The 23,519-nt window shown below is 43.7% G+C and overlaps 1 protein-coding gene across 2 annotated transcripts in view; it reads right to left on the bottom strand.

Moving 5' to 3' along the window:
• The window catches only part of LOC136752425 (EVI5-like protein), a 45,603-nt gene that overhangs the window by 1,296 nt on the left and 20,788 nt on the right, over positions 1-23,519 (bottom strand). The window contains exons 9-20 of one of the 2 annotated variants that reach the window (XM_066707735.1): positions 23,375-23,472; positions 22,688-22,748; positions 21,737-21,790; positions 21,089-21,121; positions 20,693-20,833; positions 12,344-12,460; positions 9,795-9,935; positions 9,538-9,696; positions 8,952-9,098; positions 7,703-7,798; positions 7,458-7,553; positions 1-2,129 (exon numbers count right to left, since the gene is read on the bottom strand). The exon at positions 1-2,129 is cut by the window's left edge and continues 1,296 nt beyond it. In XM_066707735.1, coding sequence (XP_066563832.1) covers positions 1,821-2,129; positions 7,458-7,553; positions 7,703-7,798; positions 8,952-9,098; positions 9,538-9,696; positions 9,795-9,935; positions 12,344-12,460; positions 20,693-20,833; positions 21,089-21,121; positions 21,737-21,790; positions 22,688-22,748; positions 23,375-23,472 — 1,452 coding nt within the window. In that variant the 3' untranslated portion in view covers positions 1-1,820. The remainder of the gene's footprint in view (positions 2,130-7,457; positions 7,554-7,702; positions 7,799-8,951; positions 9,099-9,537; positions 9,697-9,794; positions 9,936-12,343; positions 12,461-20,692; positions 20,834-21,088; positions 21,122-21,736; positions 21,791-22,687; positions 22,749-23,374; positions 23,473-23,519) is intronic. The other variant, XM_066707736.1, reaches the window with a different exon arrangement.

Below are 23,519 nucleotides of genomic sequence, written 5' to 3'. Positions count from 1 at the left end.
GCAGTGTACAGGATATACACTCACACACACACACACACACACACACACTCTCTCTCTCTCTCATACACACTCTCTCACACACTCTCACACACACACACACACACACACACACACGTGCACACACACACGTATGTCAGAATCCTAGGCAACACATTTCCGTTGCGGTACCTATGATGCTGTCCTGCTCAACAGACAGAGCATCATTTACACTTCAGGGCTGAAAACAATCACAAAAACAGGATCATCCATAAATAAATATAAATAAATAAGAAAAATGTATAAAAATAAAGCCTTGACTGTCCAGGCACATGGGGGGGGCTGCAGCACCGGTCTCAGAGAGTCAGTCAGAATTTAGAGATACTTGTTAATACTGCTCATGTTAATTACTTAATTAGTCCAATTGGCTCAATTAAGTAAATACAAGATAGTATAGTATGAAATTGATATTAATTGATATTAATCAATGCTAATCAATACACAGAATTGAGCCAGTGATAATAGTCAATACAGCTATCAATCAGTACAGCATGACTGACCAGTGATATTAACCAATGAGTGGATCAATAATAAACAATCTGATATAAACAATACTGTTGATCGCTCAGTGATATCCGTCAGCACTACTACACGGGCGAGAGTTGGCACTTCAAATGAAAACAGGAATAAATAAAAGAAATAGATACAGATAGAATAGATAAACAGATACAAAATAAATTAAACGTTCGGGTGATCTTGGTCTACAGTCGATATCAAAAATAAGAATATCCGGTTAAATAAACCCAGAGGTTCCCCACCGGCAGGGAGGGGCCCCGCATGGGGACGAGGGCCCCGGACACACAGATGCATCAACAAACAGACCCACCCAAGTTTGGCAACGTAGTTCCGTGTTAAAAATAAAAAAAACGCTATTTTACAAGTTAGAAAAAAGCAAAACGTAGGTGTAAGTGTTTTCCTGTAGCTTCGTAAGGCTCACGACACACACACATGCACACATACACGCACACGCAAGAAGGTTCTGTATAGATATCCTTATTTATAGTCTATGTATATCTTCTACTAATACCCCTATGGTGGTAAATACAGGTTCGAGTCCATGCTTTGCTCCGTTGTCACAGTTTGTTGTGGAGTCAGTGTTCAGTCAGGTGCTGCGGCTCCACGTTGGCGTGTTGAGGGTGGGGGAGGGGGCGAGTGTGTGTGGGGGGGTAATTAGATCCCAGACAGGAGTATTGCAGGTCAACAGCCATGCGTGGCCCCCCCCGTCCTGCGCCGGGACCCCGACAGGGTCACCATAATGTCTCGGAAAGAAGTGAGTTGTCCAGGACCAATGTCCCTCGCGATCCGGCTCCTGTTGCTGCCCCCATCCCTCCAGCATTACTGCCCCCGCCCCCGAGCAGAGATGGGCCATGCTGTGGGGGGCGGCGGTCCCTGGGAAAGCGTTTCAGACTCCGCTGGTCTGCGTCTCTCTTCCTGTCTGTCCTGTGGGTTTTGTGCTGGGGGGGCAGGACTGCGGCTCTGTGTCTGTGGTGGGGGGGGGGCAGGCCAGACCTCTGTAAAGGCAGTGGTGGAGCTGGGAGGAGTCAGTAACATCCTGTCAGTACTGATACTGCAGCGAGAAGGGGGGGGGGGGATAGAGAGGGATAGAGGAAGCAGAGAAGGAGAAAGTGAGAGAGGGAGAGAAAGAGGTGGAGCAAGAGGACCAGAGTGAGAGAGAGAGGAGAGAGGGGAGAAGTAGAGAGGGGAGGGGAGGAGGAAGGAGCAGCTCATCTCAGTGGGGTACCTCTCTCTCTCTCCCTCTATCCCCCTCTCTCTCCCTCCCTCCCTCAGTTCTCCAGGCTCTGGGCGAACAGTCCCGTGGGGGGGTTGGCATTGGCACCCTCGTGCTCGGGCTCGTCTGCCTCGCTGTCTGTGCTGCCTTCGCTGCCCTCGCCCCCCAGGGCTCGGGAGAAGGCGGACGGGGGGCGCGCGGGGGGGTACAGGCCGGCGGGGGGGGGCAGGGGGCTGGGCAGCAGGTCGTCGTCGGAGCTCAGGGAGTCAGCCTCCCCCCCCGACACGCCCCCCGCCAGACCCAGGCCCTCGAACCCGCGCACCTGGGGCTGGAACCGCGGAGCCTGTCCCTTCAGCTGCCGGATCTGAGAGAGAGAGAGAGAGAGAGTATTGTACTATCGTGCTGTGCGGTGCTGCACCTCGGTCACCTGGTGCAGGTGGGGTGTGTGTGTTTAGAAAAGTTAGGGTCCACCTATCAAAAGAACTACTAGTGCATAGTCTGAACAATGTGTAGTGGGAGCAGTGCGTAGTGTTTGTAGTGTGTAGCACAAGCAGTGTGTGTGCAGTGTGTAATGCGAATCCCAGTGTGCATGTACAGAGTGCGTCAAGTGTGTGTGTACAAAGGTTCAGGCCGCGCTGTGAGCGTGACTGTAGGAGGCCGCAGGCTCTCTCTCTCTGCGTCAGTCTGCTGTGAGTCAGGAGCTGCGGCCGGCTTGTAAATCTCAGACGCACTGACTGGTGTCGAGCACAGATAGCTCCCCTGCATCTCCCAGGGGGGTAGAGAGAGATAGAGAGAAGGAGGTGGGGGAGGTGGGGGTCTGCGGTAAACCAGTGAAACACACAAAATGACTAAGACTCACATCAGAACAGCTCAGTACACCTACATCCGCACTGCTAATATTTCGTGGTCTCTCTCTCTATTTGAACCTCTGTCTCTCTGCATCTCTCTCTCACACACAGGTTGCCGTGTCCTGATGTGTGCATGATGATATTGTGTGTCCATGCCACCCTCTCAGTCATGAAGTCTGCTTGTGCACCATGTCCTGTCACGCACAGCACTCTCTGTATGAGCAAACCTGGCCAGCAATCCCATCTCATCAGCACACACAGCCTGGCACTGATTTGAGCTGGGAGGATGGCAGCTTACAACATCAGAGAGAGAGACACAGAGATAAAGAGAGAGAGAGAGAGAGAGAGACACACACACACACACAGAGAGAGAGAGACAAAGACAGACAGAAAGAGAGAGACAGAGAGACAGACAGACAGAGAGAGAGAGAGACAGACAGACAGAGAGAGAGACAGAGAGACAGAGAGAGACGCACACACACACACAGACCTGGTTTCCTGTTCTACGTGTCGTGAGAATGATTTCTAGAGCAACAGAAGAGCATCAGAGCGCCACAGGCGAGAGAGCTGGCACCCGATACCAGGCAGGGGGGTTGTGGTGAAATGACACCAGGGATTTGAAGGGAGGTTATCTGTGGGTTGTGTGAGATGGCAGGGGCGCCGTGTTCACGGGTGTAGTGTTGTGTAGTGCAGGGTAGTGTAGTGTACTGTAGTGGTTCCCAGCCCTGGGGACCCCCCACCCTGCTGGTGTTTGGTTCAACCGCACTCTCAATTACTTCATTGAACTAATAATTTGACTTTTTAATTGTGTAACTGTTGGTTCCTCAATAAGATAAGTTCAATTAAAATGTTATACTTAAAAGCCCTACTGGTTAAAATAATTAAAAGGAAAATATTAGTTAAATTAAGGGTTCAGTTAAGTAATTTAGAGCTCAGTTGAAACAAACACCAGCAGGGTGGGGGCTCCTCCAGGGCCAGGGCTGGGAACCCCTGCTGCAGTGTAGTGCAGTAGTGTAGTATATTACAGTGAAGTGCAGTGCAGTGAAGTATATTATAATGCAGTGCAGTGTAGTGTATTATAGTATAGTGCAGTGCAGTGTAGTATATTAAAGTGCAGTGCAGTATAGTATATTATAGTATAGTGCAGTGTAGTGTAGTTGTGTAGTAAATTATAGTATAGTGCAGTGTAGTATATTAAAGTGCAGTGCAGTGTAATGTATTATAGTATAGTGCAGTGTAGTAGTGTAGTATATTAAAGTATAGTGCAGTGCAGTGTTGTAGTGTAGTATATAATAGTATAGTGCAGTGCAGTGTAGTATATTATAGTATAGTGCAGTGCAGTATATTATAATGCAGTGCAGTGTAGTGTATTATAGTATAGTGCAGTGCAGTGTAGTATATAAAAAGTGCAGTGCAGTGTAATGTATTATAGTATAGTGCAGTGTAGTAGTGTAGTATATAATACTGCAGTGCAGTGTAGTGTATTATAGTATAGTGCAGTGCAGTGTAGTAGTGTAGTATATTATAGTAGAGTGCAGTGCAGTGTAGTACATTATATTATAGTGCAGTGCAGTGTAGTAGTGTAGTAAATTATAGTATAGTGCAGTGTAGTAGTGTAGTATATTATAGTATAGTGCAGTGCAGTGTAGTATATTATAGTGCAGTGCAGTGTAGTAGTGTAGTATATAATAGTATAGTGCAGTGCAGTGTAGTAGTGTAGTATATAATAGTATAGTGCAGTGCAGTAGTGTAGTATATTATATTATAGTGCAGTGCAGTGTAGTATATTATAGTATAGTGCCGTGTAGTATATTATAGTGCAGTGCAGTATATATTAGTATAGTGCAGTGCAGTGTAGTAGTGTAGTATATTATAGTATAGTGCAGTGCAGTGTAGTAAATTATAGTATAGTGCAGTGCAGTATATTATAGTGCAGTGTAGTATAGTATAGTATAGTACAGTGTAGTATATTATAGTATAGTACAGTGCAGTGTAGTATATTATAGTGCAGTGAAGTATATTATAGTGTAGTGCAATGCAGTGTAGTATATTATAGTATAGTACAGTACAGTGCAGTGTAGTATATTATAGTGCAGTGCAGTATATTAGTGTAGTGCAGTGTAGTATATTATAGTGTAGTGCAGTGTTGTATATTATAGTATAGTGCAGTGCAGTGTAGTAGTGTAGTATATTACAGTGCAGTGCAGTGTAGTGTATTATAGTGCAGTGCAGTGTAGTAGTGTAGTATATTACAGTGCAGTGCAGTGCAGTGTAGTGTATTATAGTATAGTGCAGTGTAGTATATTAAAGTGCAGTGCAGTGTAGTATATTAAAGTGCAGTGCAGTGTAGTAGTGTAGTATATTATAGTATAGTGCAGTGCAGTGTAGTAGTGTAGTATATTATAGTGCAGTGTAGTATATTATAGTATAGTGCCGTGTAGTATATTATAGTGCAGTGCAGTGTAGTATATATTAGTATAGTATAGTGCAGTGCAGTAGTGTAGTATATTATAGTATAGTGCAGTGCAGTGTAGTAAATTATAGTATAGTATATTATAGTGCAGTGCAGTGTAGTATAGTGCAATGCAGTGTAGTATAGTATAGTGCAGTGCAGTGTAGTAGTGTAGTATATTATAATATAGTGCAGTGCAGTGTAGTATATTATAGTATAGTACAGTGCAGTGTAATAGTGTAGTATATTATAGTGCAGTATATTATAGTGTAGTGCAATGCAGTGTAGTATATTATAGTATAGTATATTATAGTGCAGTGCAGTGTAGTATAGTATAGTGCAGTGCAGTGCAGTGTAGTAAATTATAGTATAGTATATTATAGTGCAGTGCAGTGTAGTATAGTATAGTGCAATGCAGTGTAGTATATTATAATATAGTGCAGTGCAGTGTAGTATATTATAGTATAGTACAGTGCAGTGTAGTAGTGCAGTATATTATAGTGTAGTGCAATGCAGTGTAGGATATTATAGTATAGTACAGTACAGTGCAGTGTAGTAGTGTAGTATATTATAGTGCAGTGTAGTATATTATAGTATAGCGCAGTGTAGTATATTATAGTATAGTGCAGTGCAGTGTAGTAAATTATAGTATAGTATATTATAGTGCAGTGCAGTGTAGTATAGTGCAATGCAGTGTAGTATAGTATAGTGCAGTGTAGTATATTATAATATAGTGCAGTGTAGTATATTATAGTATAGTACAGTGCAGTGTAGTAGTGTAGTATATTATAGTGCAGTATATTATAGTGTAGTGCAATGCAGTGTAGTATATTATAGTATAGTATATTATAGTGCAGTGCAGTGTAGTATAGTATAGTATAGTGCAGTGCAGTGTAGTAAATTATAGTATAGTATATTATAGTGCAGTGCAGTGTAGTATAGTATAGTGCAATGCAGTGTAGTATATTATAATATAGTGCAGTGCAGTGTAGTATATTATAGTATAGTACAGTGCAGTGTAGTATATTATAGTATAGTACAGTACAGTGCAGTGTAGTAGTGTAGTATATTATAGTGCAGTGTAGTATATTATAGTATAGCGCAGTGTAGTATATTATAGTGCAGTGCAGTGTAGTATATTATAGTATAGTGCAGTAGTGTAGTATATTATAGTGTAGTGCAATGCAGTGTAGTATATTATAGTATAGTACAGTGCAGTGTAGTAGTGTAGTATATTATAGTGCAGTGTAGTATATTATAGTATAGTGCAGTGTAGTATATTATAGCAAAGTGTAGTATATTATAGTGCAGTGTAGTATATTATAGTATAGTGCAGTGCAGTAGTGTAGTATATTTTAGTATAGTGCAGTGCAGTGTAGTCAATTATAGTATAGTGCAGTGTAGTATATTATAGTGCAGTGCAGTGTAGTATATTATAGTATAGTGCAGTGTAGTCTAGTATAGTGCAGTGTAGTATATTATAGTACAGTGCAGTGCAGTGTAGTAGTGTAGTATATTATAATATAGTGCAGTGCAGTGTAGTATATTATAGTATAGTACAGTACAGTGCAGTGTAGTATATTATAGTGCAGTGCAGTGTAGTATATTATAGTATAGTGCAGTATATTACAGTGCAGTGCAGTGTAGTATATTATAGTATAGTACAGTACAGTGCAGTGTAGTAGTGTAGTATATTATAGTGCAGTGTAGTATATTATAGCGCACTGTAGTATATTATAGTGCAGTGCAGTGTAGTATATTATAGTATAGTGCAGTGTAGTATATTATAGTATAGTGCAGTGCAGTAGTGTAGTATATTATAGTGCAGTGCAGTGTATTATAGTATAGTGCAGTGTAGTATAGTATAGTGCAGTGTAGTGTAGTATATTATAGTATAGTGCAGTGCAGTGTAGTAGTGTAGTATATTATAATATAGTGCAGTGCAGTGTAGTATATTATAGTATAGTACAGTACAGTGCAGTGTAGTATATTATAGTGCAGTGCAGTGTAGTATATTATAGTATAGTACAGTATATTACAGTGCAGTGCAGTATATTATAGTATAGTACAGTACAGTGCAGTATATTATAGTGCAGTGCAGTGTAGTATATTATAGTATAGTGCAGTGTAGTATATTATAGTGCAGTGTAGTGTAGTATATTATAGTATAGTGCAGTGCAGTGTAGTATATTATAGTATAGTACAGTGCAGTGTAGTAGTGTAGTATATTATAGTATAGTGCAGTGCAGTGTAGTATATTATAGTATAGTACAGTGCAGTGTAGTAGTGTAGTATATTATAGTATAGTGCAGTGCAGTGTAGTATATTATAGTATAGTACAGTGCAGTGTAGTAGTGTAGTATATTATAGTGTAGGGTAGTGCCGGCCCCACCTCAACCTTCAGCTCTGCGATCTGCTCCTTCAGCTGGGAGATGTACTGGCTGGAGTCACAGTGGTTCAGCTGCCCCTGGATGCGGCCCTCCTCCTTCTGCAGCAACACAACATCACACTGATGCACACCGACACACTCTGACACGTGCTCTGACGCACACTAATGCACACTGACAAACACTTACAAACACACACTGACGCACACGCACTGACAGAGGAAACAGCTGCATTGTGGGAAGGCGGTACCTGTATTTCCAGCTCTGCAATTCGCTGGCGCAGTTCAGCCATGGCGGCCATGCTGTCAGCCTCCCGCAAACGCACTGCCATGACCTCTTCCTTACTCTGAGAGAGACAGGGAGGGATGGAGGATGAGGGAGGAAGTGGAAAAATTGTAAACAAAGATTTTCTAATATTATGTAGAACTGTTCAACATGCACTGACATTTTCAGACATGTTCAGACATGCTCTGACATATACAACTATGCACCGATATGCTCTGACATGATCTGACACGCTCTGATATGCTTCAGCATGCTTTAACATGCTTTGACACTCATTGATAGACTCTGACATGCACCGACACCCTCTGACACCCTCCGACGTCCTCCGACGCACTCCAATGCGTTCCAGTAGACTTTGATAGGCTTTGATAGGCTCTGACACGTTCAGACACACTATCACATGCTCTGACATACACTGACTCTCTACAACACACGCCGGTATGCTCCAACATGCTCTGATACACAATGACACGCACCGATGGGCACTGACGTGCTCTGACATCCTCCGACACGCTCCGACATGCTCTGACATGCTTTAACACACTCTGACACGCACTGACACACACTGACATGCTCTGACATGCTCTGACATGCTCTGATGCTCTCTGACGCACTGTGACGCATTCTGACGCGCTTCGGCATGTTTTAACATAGTTTGACACACACTGATAGGCTCTGACATGCACTGACATGCTCCGTCACGCTCCGACACGCTCAGACACGATCCGACACGCTCTGCCATGTTCAGACGCGCCCTGGTAGGCTTTGATAGGCTCCGACACATTCAGACACACTCTCACATGCTCTGACATACACTGACTCTCTACAACACACGCCGGTATGCTCCGACATGCTCTGATAAACACTGACATGCACCGATATACTCTGACGTGCTCTGACGCGCTCCGACATGCTTCGGCATGCTTTAACACACACTGACACGTACTGACACGCACTGGTAGGCTTTGATAGGCTCCGACACCCTCCAACACGTTCAGACACACCCTCACATGCTCTGACATACACTGACTCTCTTCAACACACGCCGGTATGCTCTGACATGCTCTGACACACAATGACATGCTCCTATAGGCTCTGACACGCTCAGACATGCTCAGACAAGCTCAGACATACACTGACATACACTGATAGGCTCTGACACGCACCAACACGCTCCGACACTGTAAATACAAGAGCCTCTGAGTAGGTGTCACCTTGCAGTCGAACTCAGTCTGCTTCCTCTTCATCTCGCTCAGCTGGCCCTGCAGGCTCTTGTTCTGTGTTGTGAGGCTGTGCACTCTCTCCTGCAGGGCGGCGCTCTCCTGCTCCTGTCGGCACACCAGGTTGCTGTGGATCTGGTTCTGAGGGGGGAGGGAGGGATATGTTAATAGTCAATATTCTAGAGCAAGGGGGTCAGACTCCAGTCCTGGGGGGGCACAGTGTCTGTTGGGTTTTGTTTCAGCCCAGTTCTTGGCTCTTAATTGGCCTAATTCACCTACTTCATGGTTGAATTTAACCCTTAAGACCCTTAAGATGTGCTGTGTGTTCATGTCTTCAGTCATCAACAGATTTGTCAGGTATCAGCTATAAACATCAAATATGACAGTTTGAGATCAGCCCACTTGGGTCAATAATGACAGTAATTAAGTAAACGGGATCTCCTGTTGGAACAAAAACCAGCAGACACTGCACTGCGGCTCCCCAGGACTGGAATCTGAAACCCATGTTCTAGAGCATTGCAGGGGTGAGCACAGTGTAGTACAGTGCAGTAAAGTGCAGTGGAGTACAGTAAAGCCTCACCTGGCTCTCCAGCTGCAGGGTGCGCAGTCTCAGCTCCCGGAGCTCGGCCTGCGCCTGGGCCTCGCGCAGCCGCACCCCCATCAGCTTGTCCTGCAGCTCACTGAGTGCCTGCTTCCGCGGGGACTCCTTCCAGTGCCCCCCCCCGCGGGACATGTGGTGCTGGAGGGGGGGGGGAGAGAGAGGGAGCGAGAGAGGGAGGTGAGGAGAGGACGGACAGGCGGCTCAGGTGGCTCATTCCCTCCCGGGGGCCCCAGTACCTGCCAGCGCTGGTTGAGCTCGGTCACCTGCTCCTGCATCTCCCGGAAGGAGCTCAGCGTCTCCAGCTCCCGCAGCTTCGCTGCCTTCAGCTCCTCCTGGACCCAAGGCAGGTTCGTCTCGTCCGGCAGGGAGCTGTTCCTCTGAGGACACACACACAGCACACACACAGAGACCAGACACACACACACAGACACAACACACCCACAACACACACACACAGACCAGAGAGACACACACAGACACACACAGAGACCAAACACACACACACACACAACACACAGAGACCAGAGACACAAACACACACAACACAGACATACAGAGACACAGAGACACACAACACACACAAACACACACAGATGCACAGAGACCAGAGACACAAACACAGACAACACACACACACACACAGAAACAGAAAGGGCAGGTGTCAGTATGGCAATGTGTGTGTCGCTGCAGTGCGGTGTGGTTAGTGAGGTCGGGGGGTGGTGCGCTCCTCTCGCTGTGGAGGACTGGGAGGCGCTGGGGGGTTGTGCAGTGTCGGTGCTGGTGGGTTTCTGTCGCTCCAACCTGGTGGGCCGCGCTCGCTCCCTCTCTCCCTCCCTCCCTCCCTCCCTCCCTCACGCGCTCTGTTTTTTCTCTTTCTCTCTCTCTGATCTTCCTCTCCAGGCAGGTGCTGTTGCGCTCTGTGTTTCTAGGAACTGGCGGAGAGAGGTGTGGGGGGGGGCTTTGGGTTTGGGGTCACAGGGGGGAATCTGCATTTCAGCTCAAATCCTCCATTTTCTATCTTTCTTTCTTCCCTTGTCTTTCTGTTTTTATCTACCCTTCTGCAAAACTGAAATCAGTCAGTCAGTGCATCTGTACTATGGTGAAGAATAATTATATTCACACTAGAGATTTGATTCGTATTCAGTGCGGTTCGGTTCCTTTGGGGAAGACTGTGAACAACACATTTCGGTTGGCAAACGAACCGAACCAAAATGAACTGAAGACACTGAAAGAGTTGGTCTCGGTCCGTTTGGCAAAAAGACTGAATTCGGTTTGCTTGGAAACCTTGTATGTGACACTGGAGGGTCTTGGTTGTTCAGGAAACGAACTCCACATCTCACCCAATAGTGTGTAGTTTTGACTGTACAGTACCAGTTCACATAACATGCGCATTTATATGTATCTGTTCATTGACTTATTGTTAACGGTAACATCAGTACTTTTAACACTATTGGATACTGGGGTATATTCATCAAGGGAGCTACACCAAGCTATTTCTGTATTCTTTTTCTGAATGGAATAAAATACAAGTAACATGCCTAGACAGAGCTACAATTTGATCTAAAGATGCTGCGTGTGAGCGAGTCATTTCTCAATCATTTTGTGGCTTATTTGTGCTTTTGTTTGTGTGAGAAAATAAGTCAGAAATAACGAATTGCTATAAAACCCCTTCATTTAATGTATTATGTAAAGTAGCACTATATGTTTAAAGGTATGGCAGTGGCAGTAACATTCTCCTAGATGGATATTTAGGGGACGTCACACTACTGTGTTATTGTATATTTGTTTATAGGCAAAACAATCACCATTTGGCAGTGCAACGTGCACTGATTATAACATTCACAGTAGCAGCCTATTGTATTCAATAACTGCACACAGTGTGTTTAAATATTGGATGCGTTCATGATACAGACAATCATCACAGATTGTGAAAATGAATTGCTTTGCCGGTTAGATCTGCGCACATCCTGCACAACGTGAACGCACCCGTGTATTGTTCGGTTCTATGTCACATGTTAGACTACTGCATGTAGTGACTTTATTGCCGTCATATAGATGTGTTATTGTATGTGTTATGCTGCCATTTCTTATTTGCACTAATCATGTACAATGTAAATATCCGATGATTTATTAATACAAAACTAACCGAGCTCACTTTATTATTGCAATGTGAACACAAGTGATCTGAGTCCTGAGAAAACATGGAAGTGAACCACGAAAACGAACCTGATATGTTTCCAAATGAACTGAGCATGTCTACACAAGGCCAGTGTGAGCGGCTGCACACCGAAATATGGTTTCACAGAAAACGAACCGAACCCCCAGTGTGAACAGGGGGCCAATTTAATTAACAACAAAACAAAGCAATGCAAATAAATTAAAACCATACATAAAACCAATAATAGAAAATAAAATACTAACAGAAAGAGCGAGAGTAAGAGAGAGAGAGCACAATAACGCTTTGGAACTGTTGTCCTTTAGTTTTGCTTGAAGACACGGGTCCCTTTTTCTTGCGTTTGTAGTTTTCGTGCAGCGTGAGAGTGACAGTTTGACAACAGAAGCACACAGCGCAGTTTTACTGGAACACAACACAGCACAACACACAACAGCACCATACAATTGCAGCACTGAGCGTGGACCCAGTGGTTCAGACTGGGAACACTGGTCTGCAGGGGCAGCGGTGCACAATGGAGGGACGGATATGAGATTTTATTAAGCAGGGAACTGCAGGACGAGGGGTGACAGAGAGATGATGGAGGGATGGCGGAGGTGTGGAGGACCCCACCTTCTCCAGGTCCAGCACCTTGTCCTGCATCTCCTTCAGCGCAGCCAGGAGCTCGGCTTCCTGCAGACGAGACTGTTCCAACTCCGTCTGCAGCCCACTGACAAACTGCTCTGTGTACTGAGAGAGGGAGGGAGGGAGGGAGAGAGAGAGACTCATCGACCTCAGAGTTTCATTTGAATCCAGCCGTCTGTCAGTCAGTCAGTCAGTGTGTCAGTTAGGTCCACTACCAGTGGGGGGGGCAGTGCCTCTCGGCACTACAGCCTCCTTTCAGCCAACCCTGAATCAGTGAGTCATAAAACAATGCAGACCAAACAGTGACTATAGAAATTATTACACACACACCCACATAAGCACTGACATAAGCCAGAGAATGAGTAAATAACAATATAAATAAACAGATGATGTTCTCTGGCTCTGAGTCTGGGGTTTTGCTGTGGTCACAGGGAGGCCAGGGGCTGAGTCACCGATATAGAAAGAAGAAGTCAGAACACAGGTTCTCACGGGTCACTGCGCTCTCGCTCTCTCTCTCGCTCTCTCTCTCGCTCGCTCTCTGGAGGTGACAGGGTCACAGGGAGGGTGTGACTCTGTACAACACAGCTACTCAGTTACTTTAATCTGATCATCTTCACTAGAGAAGAGAAGAGAGAAAATAGGAATGAAAGAAAGTAAGAAAAACAGATGAGGGTGTGAGAACCAGCGACACACTGAGATTCTGAGAGAAAAGAGCGAGAGGAGGAGAGACGACAGGGATGGGGTGGCAGAGAGTTTGGGTTGTGGAGGGGGGAGAGGGAGAGAGCAGATAACAGGGAGAAAACTGGGAGGGAGAGAGAGCAGGAAGGTGACAGGGAGTCAAAACCCTGCGATTCCTGCTACAGATGGAGTGAACGATACACACACACCAGAGAGGAGAGGAAGCGAAGATGACTTTCCAAAAATATAACAGTGGAGAGAAAGTGAGAGAGATAATGAGAAAGAAGGACAGGGAAGGAGGGAAGAGAAAGGAGCCCATGAGAAGTGAAGTAATTTTCAGCCTACCCAACACAGCCCACCCTTGAGCATCGCACACACACACACAGACGCATGGGCACATACACACACACACACACACACACAACATTCACAACAACACAAATACAGAAGAGGTCATAAATATAAAAAATAAATACATCTGATGAATAGATAGATCATACACAGGACATCCCTGCTCTCAGAAATAAATATAGAAATAAGCACTAAATACAGGAAAAGTATTATTGTACTGTGTTATATAGCGCTGCAGTGCTGTATTGCTGTGCTACTGTGCTGTATTGCTGCAGTAGGAGGCAGGTGTTTTCCGTCTGCTGGCGCGGCGTGTGAACGCTGCTGCTGCTCCGCGCACACGGGCCTCGGCACTTTCAATACCACCCCTCACACTCACACACTATTATTACGATTCCTACCATACCTACGATATTTAAATTAGTTCACAACGGCACAAACGTTTCATCCTATTGGAAAATAAAGCATCATTTTGGTATAAATGTACAGTTCAATAATCGGGCGTAACGTTACTATAAAGTAATATTGAAAACACCGTGATTAGGTATTCAATGAGAAGTATCTGAGCCTTACTGTTTATCATTTTCATGTGTCCAAGTCAATGATGAACACAGATCTGAGACAAAAACAGTTATTTGAATCATGTTTTAAGATTAGTAAAAAGTAAAAAGTGAAAGATGTTGTTTCCAGCAGTTCAGTTCATTTAAATGTATAATATATAAAAAGGCACATTTAAGTAATTTATCATTACTAAAAATTAGGGCTGCTTCGATTAATCGGGTCTAGTAATCATCTAATGAATTGATCGACAATCTTTTTTTTTTTTAAATTTAATAGAGCAGATTTTTTCCCCTCATTCAAATAATGACTGGCAATTATACGGTTAACACTAGAAGCGGCGATAGCTCTTTAAATGCTGTGGTATAATGGATGGCAAACGATCGAATAAAACTAGCACAATGTATGTAAATTGAAATATTAACATAAAATATGAAAATGATTGGTATAAATAACATCAAAGCGATTTTTTTAAAAACACGTCACTGCACAGTCAATACAATGAGACAAGTGTTAATTTGCGGAGTAATTGTCCACTCAATGTGACTACAGTTGTAAGACACTTGTAATGCTACAATGCGTGTGTTTTTCAAGCACATGAAAGACTGTAGACTGTAGGTGAGGAGGTAGAGATGGCGACTTCAATTTGATTTGTGTTTATGCGGCTAAAACGCCGTAGCCATATTTAATACACATATTTAGGAAAAGTCAAGAACGGGTCTGCACAGTGTATTCAGGAACACAGAGTAATTCAAATTAAATCTGCCAAACTGACCAGCCCTGCGCTTCTATAGTGTTAAATGAAGGCGAATCACGCAAGAACTCACATCAGAAGAGCTGCAGCACAGTATCCGCGCACAAACTGCAGGTTACAGCCGCTAACAGGACAACTACAGTATAGCTTTGGTTTCATTTGAAAGAAATTATTTCTTTAAAAGCCAGTGTGCGCAGTTTACAGTATAATTTGTGAGCAGACACCGTTGCTGTAGCGAGAGGGGAGCCATGTTGGGGCTAAACAATTATTGTTTTTTGCATTATAATTATAATTTTCATTAAGCATAACTCTCAAGCATTGAGGACCCATCTCAAACTCTCAGGCATTGTTGCTAAATTCTCACGAATTGGGGGGGGGGGGGGGGGTAAATAATCTGTGCACCCCCCACTGTCACGCACTGTGGATAAAATCTCACTATGAATTCGTGTTTGTTTTTTCCTTTTTATAATATACATTTCTATGTTTGTTACCATTTCGTCAATCATTGTTATAGGCTACTGTAATATCAATGTCTAGTAGTTATTAAAGTATTACTGCGTAGCAAAACCACTTAAAGACAATTTCACTTATTTGAATAAGTGCCCGATTAATCTACCTATTAATCAACTAATGGCCATTGATTAACCGATACATTTTTTTAATCGACTGACAGCCCTAATAAAAATACATACAACTTGACACTGACTTTACATTTACATTTACAAACTACTCCATAGAATATATTTTAATCGCTGGGGTGAAAGGATAGCGATAATTGTTTATATGTTAAACCTTTTTTAAATTATTAAACAATTATTACTTACACTACTTCAGGTTTTAAATATTTAAAGTTTCTCTAATTAGTTCCTCTAATTTAAAAAAAATATCCTAGCTGTGCAAATGTGTAAAGATATATTTGTTTTATTAAATGCATTTCAGTTAATGAAATAGGCTACATTTTAAGTTGTTATCATCGTCATTATGATGATTATTTTATCTCGGCCGCAAGATCGACAGGCGTTTTTTATTTTGCTGGTTTCTTGCTGTGCTTGGTTTGCGGCCGCGTAACTCTCTGTGGCGATTGTGACGACGAGTGAATGAGTTTGAAGTGTTTCCAGTTTTCGATGGAACTGTCTTTTAAGAAGCCAGACACATCGGTCCGTCAAGTGGTTCTCCTTTTTCTTTTTTAAACCAAAATAAAACTCGGGGGTGACATCTTTCAAATGTATGTGCTAGTTGCACCTACTCACTTCTAAATCTTTTGTAGTCACTTTTGTATTACTTCAATATAAATACATGTTAATTTGGATTCATATGTTGCTTTTTTCTGACTTTATTTGAACGAAAACACACAAATTCGCCCGTTTTCTCATTGGAAATAGTTACATTTCAAAATATCAGTCCTGGTCACAAAATCAAAGTTTGTGGGGAATAATAGCCATTTTCTATATTTTTGAGGCATAAGCAATTAGGAAATAACACTGACTACCCAGGAACAAAAATGGTGTTACATAGTGTAATAATAATTGTATTTGTCATGTTCGTGCGTGCCTTGGTATATTCTGACCTATTGAAAGTTTCAGTAATTCATTGAAATACAATTTTAATAAAAGTTAATTAACCTCTAATTAACTCAGATTTACTCATTTCAACTGTCTCTAATTTATTATCTTTTCATTTTGTTATAACAAAGTGAAATAAATAAAATAAAAATAAGAGAAATAAAAGTGGGACTGGATCAGAAGACAGACAAATATTTAAAGACGGCCGAGAGAAAGAAAAGCCGCTCAAGACACGGGTTACGGGTAGGAAGACGGGAGAGAGAGACAGTAGAGTCAAGCGACGGGAAACAGAAATGAAAGCAAGAAGAGTCGGTAGGAGCTGAGAGCTGAACTGGGGTTTAAGCAGCTCTGAGCAGACTGGAGTCAATCACGATTAAAATAAATCACGATTATCATTTTAAACAATATAGAAATATATAATAATAAATATCCACGTATTTGTCTTCGCTGCTAAATATATTCAGTTATTATTATCAAAGTATTGATTATTCTTATTTTTATTCACGATCCTCGTTCATTAATGTTCGTTTGTTTGTTTGTCTGTCTGTGGTCTTGTCATCTGACCCCCGGCGTCTCCCTCAGCGGACTGGCCTGGCCTCCAGTCGGCCACTATTTAATCTCATTAACCAGTGTCCAATTAAGCAATTATACGCCAATTAAGTTATTAACATCTGGAACAAAGCAACGAGAGACACTGGGAAGCAGGGCTGAGAAAAGCTGATCTGAGAACCCCCCCCCCTCCTACGCCTGACAGGGAGCTCTGGTGAAGACAGGGAAAGAGGGTCAAATATACGGGTTGACAGTCCAGTTTGTTGTTACAAATGAGCTCTCAATTACTTAGTCGAACTCTTAAATTTAACTAATATTTTACTTTTAATTATTTTAACCAGTAGGGCTTTTAAGTATAAAATTGTAATTTAAATTATCTTATTGAGGAAGCAACTTGATTTGCTTATATTTGGCTTTTTAAATTGTGTAACTGATAAAAAGTTGGTTCCTTAATAAGATAATACATTCCTTATACAAGTTTACACTTAACTTAAAACCCCAACTGTTTAAAAGGCTCTGATTTAGGACATTATTAGTTCAATTAAGGGCTTAATTAAGTCATTGAGAGATGGTTTGGGGCTCCCCCAGAACCAGGGTTGAGAACCAGTGGTCCAGTGTGAGGCCACAGTGATTTAGGCTTGTGCTACGTTCAGTAAATATAAATAGGATACAACAATAAAAATACATTCCAATAAAATCACATGTACGATGATATGTGTTTCTCCAGATCTATGCTCTCTCTCTCGATTCAACACATCTTTAAATCGCCACTCCCAGACTTAGAACAGCGTTTCTGAACATGTTTATTGATATGTTTGTATTTGCACACACACGCTTTCTCTCTAGAAACAACTCGAGTAGATGAAGCCTGCGTTCTCATCAGCAGGCAGGGTGGGATACGGCAACAACAGGAAGCAGAGAGAGTCCATTCATCTATTTATAAGAGCGTGTATCGAGAGCAGAGCTGCTCAGACACCCTGCGCCGCTCCTCTGATTCCAATCAGCCCGTTTCTCAAGAACAATCTGAACACATCCACACCTAGCCCCACGCTCACCACACATATATACATACATACATACATACATATATTTGTTTTGTAATTAAAAACTGTGAATTGTATTTATTATAACAAAATGAAATTCATGAAAAATAAAATTCACTACACTGACAGTGAAGGAAATATACATACAAACACATACATAAACTAATACACAAATACACAAAGACATAAATGCTACTAATATTTTTTATGATTAAAATGCACATGCATGTGATATAAGGACTGCCCCTTATTGTTTTAGTCTGCATGTGATAACACACAGAGAGAGCTGCCTTCTGCCAGCATCATTATTACTGTTATTAATATTATTATTATTATTATTATTATTATTATTATTACTCTTACTATTAATGTTGTTGTTATTATTATTATTGTTATTACACTCAGACAATCACTCCTGCAGAACATAACAAACTACAACGATTCTCATTTGATCTGAAATCACCTAAAATTATATATTCATAAAACAACATTAAAAGTATGTTTACTCACACTGTCAGACTGTACACATACACACACTCAACACTGTCAAACTGTACACACTCACTCACTGTCAGGCTGTACACACACAATTAACACTGTCAGACTGTGCACACACTCAACACAGTCAGACTGTACACACACTCAACACTATCAGGCTGTACTCACACACACTCAACACTGTCAGACTGTACACACTCACTGTCAGACTGTACACACACACATTCAACACTGTCAGACTGTACACAATCACTCACACACACACACACACACACAATTAACACTGTCAGATTGTACACTACAGAAACTGCTGTTATAACTACTAACCTACCCCAGCAGCACAGACACTAACCTTCCTGTTATTGTAGCACCGCAGTAAATACATACACACACAAACACACACTGACGGATATACACACACAAATGGACACTGTCATACCAGTGCTGCACGGTCACTGAAGCAAACTGCTCCCGATCTAAACGCGGCTGCTGCTCGACTGACCCGCCCACTGTCACTGATACTGACCAGCATCCTGCCCCAATAACAGGACAATTATTACTCAATTACATATGATAAAAAACTCCTGTCACAAGCAAACAAAGTGTTTACATTATCTTGTTATTATTATTATTGTATCATGCAGGGCAGGGGGTCCGTTCCCACTTGGGACAATGATTTCTGTCTCCATGGCTTTGATTCTCAGGGACGGTCAGGGATTACGGACGGCGTGGTTTTGTTACGTTGTGTACTGAGCGCAGTCTGGGGACAGGTTTTCATGCCCGGCCCCAGGGCTAACATTATGATCATCCTGATTGCATTTTATTTCTGTTATTACTATTATTGAGTTCATTGCGTGGGAAGCCTAGTGGCTGTCAGTGCATATCGATCAATCTGAGAAAATCAGATGTGTGAGAGAGAGAGAGAGAGCGAGTGAAAGCGAGAGAAGGGGGGGAGGGAGAGAGAGAGAGAGAGAGAGAGAGAGAGGGAGGGGTGCGAGAGGGAGTTTTCAGGGCTAATGTGTCAGCACTCTCTCACACACACCCCACCCTGCCATGGCTCGGTCTGAGGGTGAGAGGGAGCGAGGGAACGAGAGAGCGAGTGAGGGAGTGTGAAAACACCCCAGCACAGCCAAGCTCTCTCAGGGACACACACGCACACATGCACACACACACACACACACACGCCATTATGCATACAAAGGCACACACTAACACAATGTGTTACACAAAGTGTTACACAAAAAAAGGACAAGCACACAGCTGTTCACAAGTGAGCTACTGCTGATCAGATAACGCAAACCAGAGTGAAATGATGCTAACTGTATTTCACAGCTGCCAGTGGTGGGAGAGCTGTCCACAGATACAGATACAGCTACAGCTCAGTTTACCCAGAAGGCACTGCAGTGTGACACGCAATGAGGGAACGCCACACACTGACACAATGATATATATATATGAGGAAAGTAAAGAAAGAACAGTTTCTAAAAGCTCCTGTCCACAGTGTCTGTGTATGAAGCGTCTCGTGTCCTGTATCTCGCAGGACGGACAGTCGCAGTTCAGCGCACCAGTGTGGCAGTGGACACGGCTCAGTGTCTGTGGTCAGCGCGGCCGAACTCCACACATGGCAGCAGTGACGAGCCACACCTACATCATAGACCATCGCTCAGGGGTCAGGGGTCAGTCAAAAGTCCATCCTGATGCTGCTCATAGACCCTCAGTCCCACAGACCCACACTCACACACACACACACACACACACACACACACACACTCCAGGTCTGGGTGACCCGATGATTTCACTTTTCCCCCCACTCAGCTCTGACATTGAATTACAACACCATGGTGTGTTTATCAATATTTATTGATTGATTGTGTTTGGATTGGATAGTGACGGCAACAAGAGAAAGAGACCGAGAGATAGAGAGAGAGAGAGAGAGGGAGAGGCAGAGAGAGAGAAGAAGAGAGGGAGAGAGGGAGAGACAGAGGGACGCAGAGAGAGAGAGGGAGAGACAGAGGGACACAGAGAGAGAGAGACATGGCGAGACAGAGAGACTGCGATCTGTCAGGTGGCACTGCACCGCGGTTGTAACTGTCCTGACCCAGATTGGCACAGCTGCCTCTCTCTCTGTGCCCGTTAACCCCGGAGAGCCACACAGTCACCCCAGCCCTGCGCCCTACGCAGCTGGCTCTCCACTCAGCCCCACCCCCGTCTCCCTCGCTGCAGCTGTGTGATGGAGCGCTGCGCTCCCTGCAGCCTCCCGCACCCTCCCTCGGTGCCATTGTTGTTGATGATGATGATGTCGCCAGTGTCGTGATGTCATGAGTGCCGTGATGATGCCATCAGTTACCTGGTGCTGCTGCAGCTGTGTGATGGTGTGCTGCGCTCTCTCTAGACTCTCGCTGGCCGTGCTGCACTGCTGTCTGACCACCGCCAGCTCCCGTTTGATCACATAGTTCTCCTCGGCCTCCAGAGCGCGGGTCACCTGACCCTGAGAGAGCGAGGGACCGAGGCTAATTAATGCCCAGATTTACCCATACCCATACATGTATAGTACAGACAGAGCAAGAGACAGACAGACACTCAGCAAGACAGACAGTGTGGGTCAGACAGACGTCTCTCATGCAGGAGTGAGGATGTGTTACCCATTCTCAGGAGAGATGGAAGGAGGGTAGGGGCGAGGGGAGGAGAGGAGAGGAGAGGAGGATGGAAGGAGCGAAGGGGAGAGAGAGTGTAAATACAGTACCTGGATCAGTCTGTCTGCCAGAGCAGCGCTCTCCTACAGCCGTACAGGGAGACGGATAAACAGAGAGAGAGGAGGAGAGAGAGGAGGAAGGTGGGACAGAGGGAGAGAGAGAGAGAGAGAAGGGGAGCGATAGAGAGGAGGAGCAAGAGATTAAAACAATTTAAAGTGGAAGGAGAAGAGATGGAAAGAGAAGGAGGGAAGGAGAAGGAGAAAGATAGAAAGAGAAAACAAACAAGAGGGAAGAAAAGAAGAAGAAAGCATAAGAAAATGAGACCGTTCACTAGCAGGCTTTGAGAACAGCAGAACTCGGCACGGCCTCGTGGCCCAGCCGCTGTCCCTCCCTGGGGCCCTCAGACAGACAGGGGCCACGGACAGTTACAATATCACACACAGAATTAAAATAATACAGAGAGAAGCAAGAATAAACCTGTCCGTCATTACATGCACACGATTCTGACGGCATTAAACCAAACCAGTGTCAGTGCATGAGGAGTGTGTGTGAGAGACAGTGTCTGTGTGTGTGTGAGAGACAGTGTGTGACAGTGTGTCAGTCAGTGTGTGAGTGACAGTGTGAGAGTGTGTAAGTCAGTGTGTGTGTGTCAGTGTATAAGTCAGTGCGTCAGTGACAGCGCGTGCATTTCCTCTCACCTTCTCAAGGGTTTCAATCCTCTGCTTGAGGAGTCGGTTCTCGGTCCTCAGTCTCTGCAGGATCAGAAGAGACGGAGTGAGAGGGTGAGCTGCTGGGATACTGTTTATTAAGGTTGAGAATTTTACAATACATAATAAAAATTCAAAATTGTAATGTTTATGATTACAATTTTTAAAATCCATTTCTAAAATCATTTAAAATCCTAAAGTGATTTTAACCAAAATACAAATACAAAAAACAAAATGCATTAAAGCAATCAAGGTGTGCTCAAATGGCAAACTGCCAAAAGAAAATAAACAATTAAGCAAAACAGTCTAATACATTGAAATTAACAGGAAATGTATCAGATAAACAAAGAAAACTAAAAGAAACAAAAACAAAACAATCTGATGCATTTAAAGAAAATAAGAACAGTCAATGTATTAGACAAAAGAACATAAAACCACCAAACTATCAAAACAAGAAAACAAGTGTCTTTAAAAACAATTAATTCCATTAAATTCCATGGAATAGCCGTCAGCACTGCGGCATGCTGGGATAGCCATAAACACTGCACACAGGCTGGAGCACCATATCCTTTCATTTTCTTTCTTTTTTTCCTCAGATCCGAATCTCCATGCTTGTTTTCTCATTTGCAATCGGGTCATTCATCCCATTTCTCCAGGTGAAACGTGATTATTGCGGGTGTTATGATGATGATGATGATGTTTTTTAAGTAACTTTAATTAAATTTAACGTTAATCATCCTGCCGGCCTTTTTCCCCCTGAGACCCCAAACACAGCGGGGCGCCCAGGGCAGGTGAAACCATGTGATTATTGTGGGTGTGATGATGATGATGATGATGATGATGATGGTGATGAAGGGGCACCCAGGGCAGGGGAGGGAGCCGGTGCTCTGAATCAGGGTCAAACACAACGCAGTGAAATGGACAAGAAATAATGCTTCCCACCTTGATCTCGATCTGCTCCTCCATCTCCTTGTTCTTGATGGTGGTGTACTCCTTCTCCAGCCTGTGGACACGGGAACACGGGGAGACAGGGACACAGAGGACACAGGGAGGGACACAGGGACACAGGGAGACAAGGGAGGGGCAGAGGGGACACAAGGGAGGGACACAGGGACACAAGGGAGGAACACAGGGAGACAGTGAGATAGGGGAGGGACACAGGGGACACAGGGAGACAGGGTGCAAAGAAAGCACAGAGAACACAGGTGAGAGGGACAGAGTCACATTATAGGACTGACACAGTGTGCGCTGACACTAACACACTGAACTGCAGGACTGTACAGTGAACTGTGTTGTGCAGTGTGGTGTTGTGTTGAGTGATAAGGTGTGGTGTTGTGAATGTGTTGTGTGTTGTTGCACTGTGTTGTGTGATGTTGCACTGTGTTGTGTGATGCTGTACTGTGTTGTGTGATGCTGTACTGTGTTGTGTTGAGTGATGAGGTGTGGTGTTGTGGATGTGTTGTGTGTTGTTGTACCGTGTTGTGTGTTGTTGCACTGTGATGTGTGATGTTGTACTGTGATGTGTGTTGTTGCACCGTGTTGTGTGATGCTGTACTGTGTTGTGTTGTAGGGATGTGCAGTGTTGAATCGTGTGGAGTTGTGCTGTGTTGTGTTGTGTTGTGTGCATACTTCTTCATCTTCTTGGGGTTGTATTTGACCTGGTAGGCCCTCAGGATGAGTTTGTCGGGGCAGCTGTCGAACTGGTGCGGGATGACCTTCTGGAAGTGCTGCAGAGACACACACTGTCAGCACACACTGCACAACTACACAACTA

Source organism: Amia ocellicauda, chromosome 7 (assembly GCF_036373705.1).
Source record: "Amia ocellicauda isolate fAmiCal2 chromosome 7, fAmiCal2.hap1, whole genome shotgun sequence".
Classification (NCBI taxonomy): Eukaryota; Metazoa; Chordata; class Actinopteri; order Amiiformes; family Amiidae; genus Amia; species Amia ocellicauda.
Note: the sequence above shows the minus strand (reverse complement) of the source record. Positions and strands in the feature narration are given on the sequence as shown.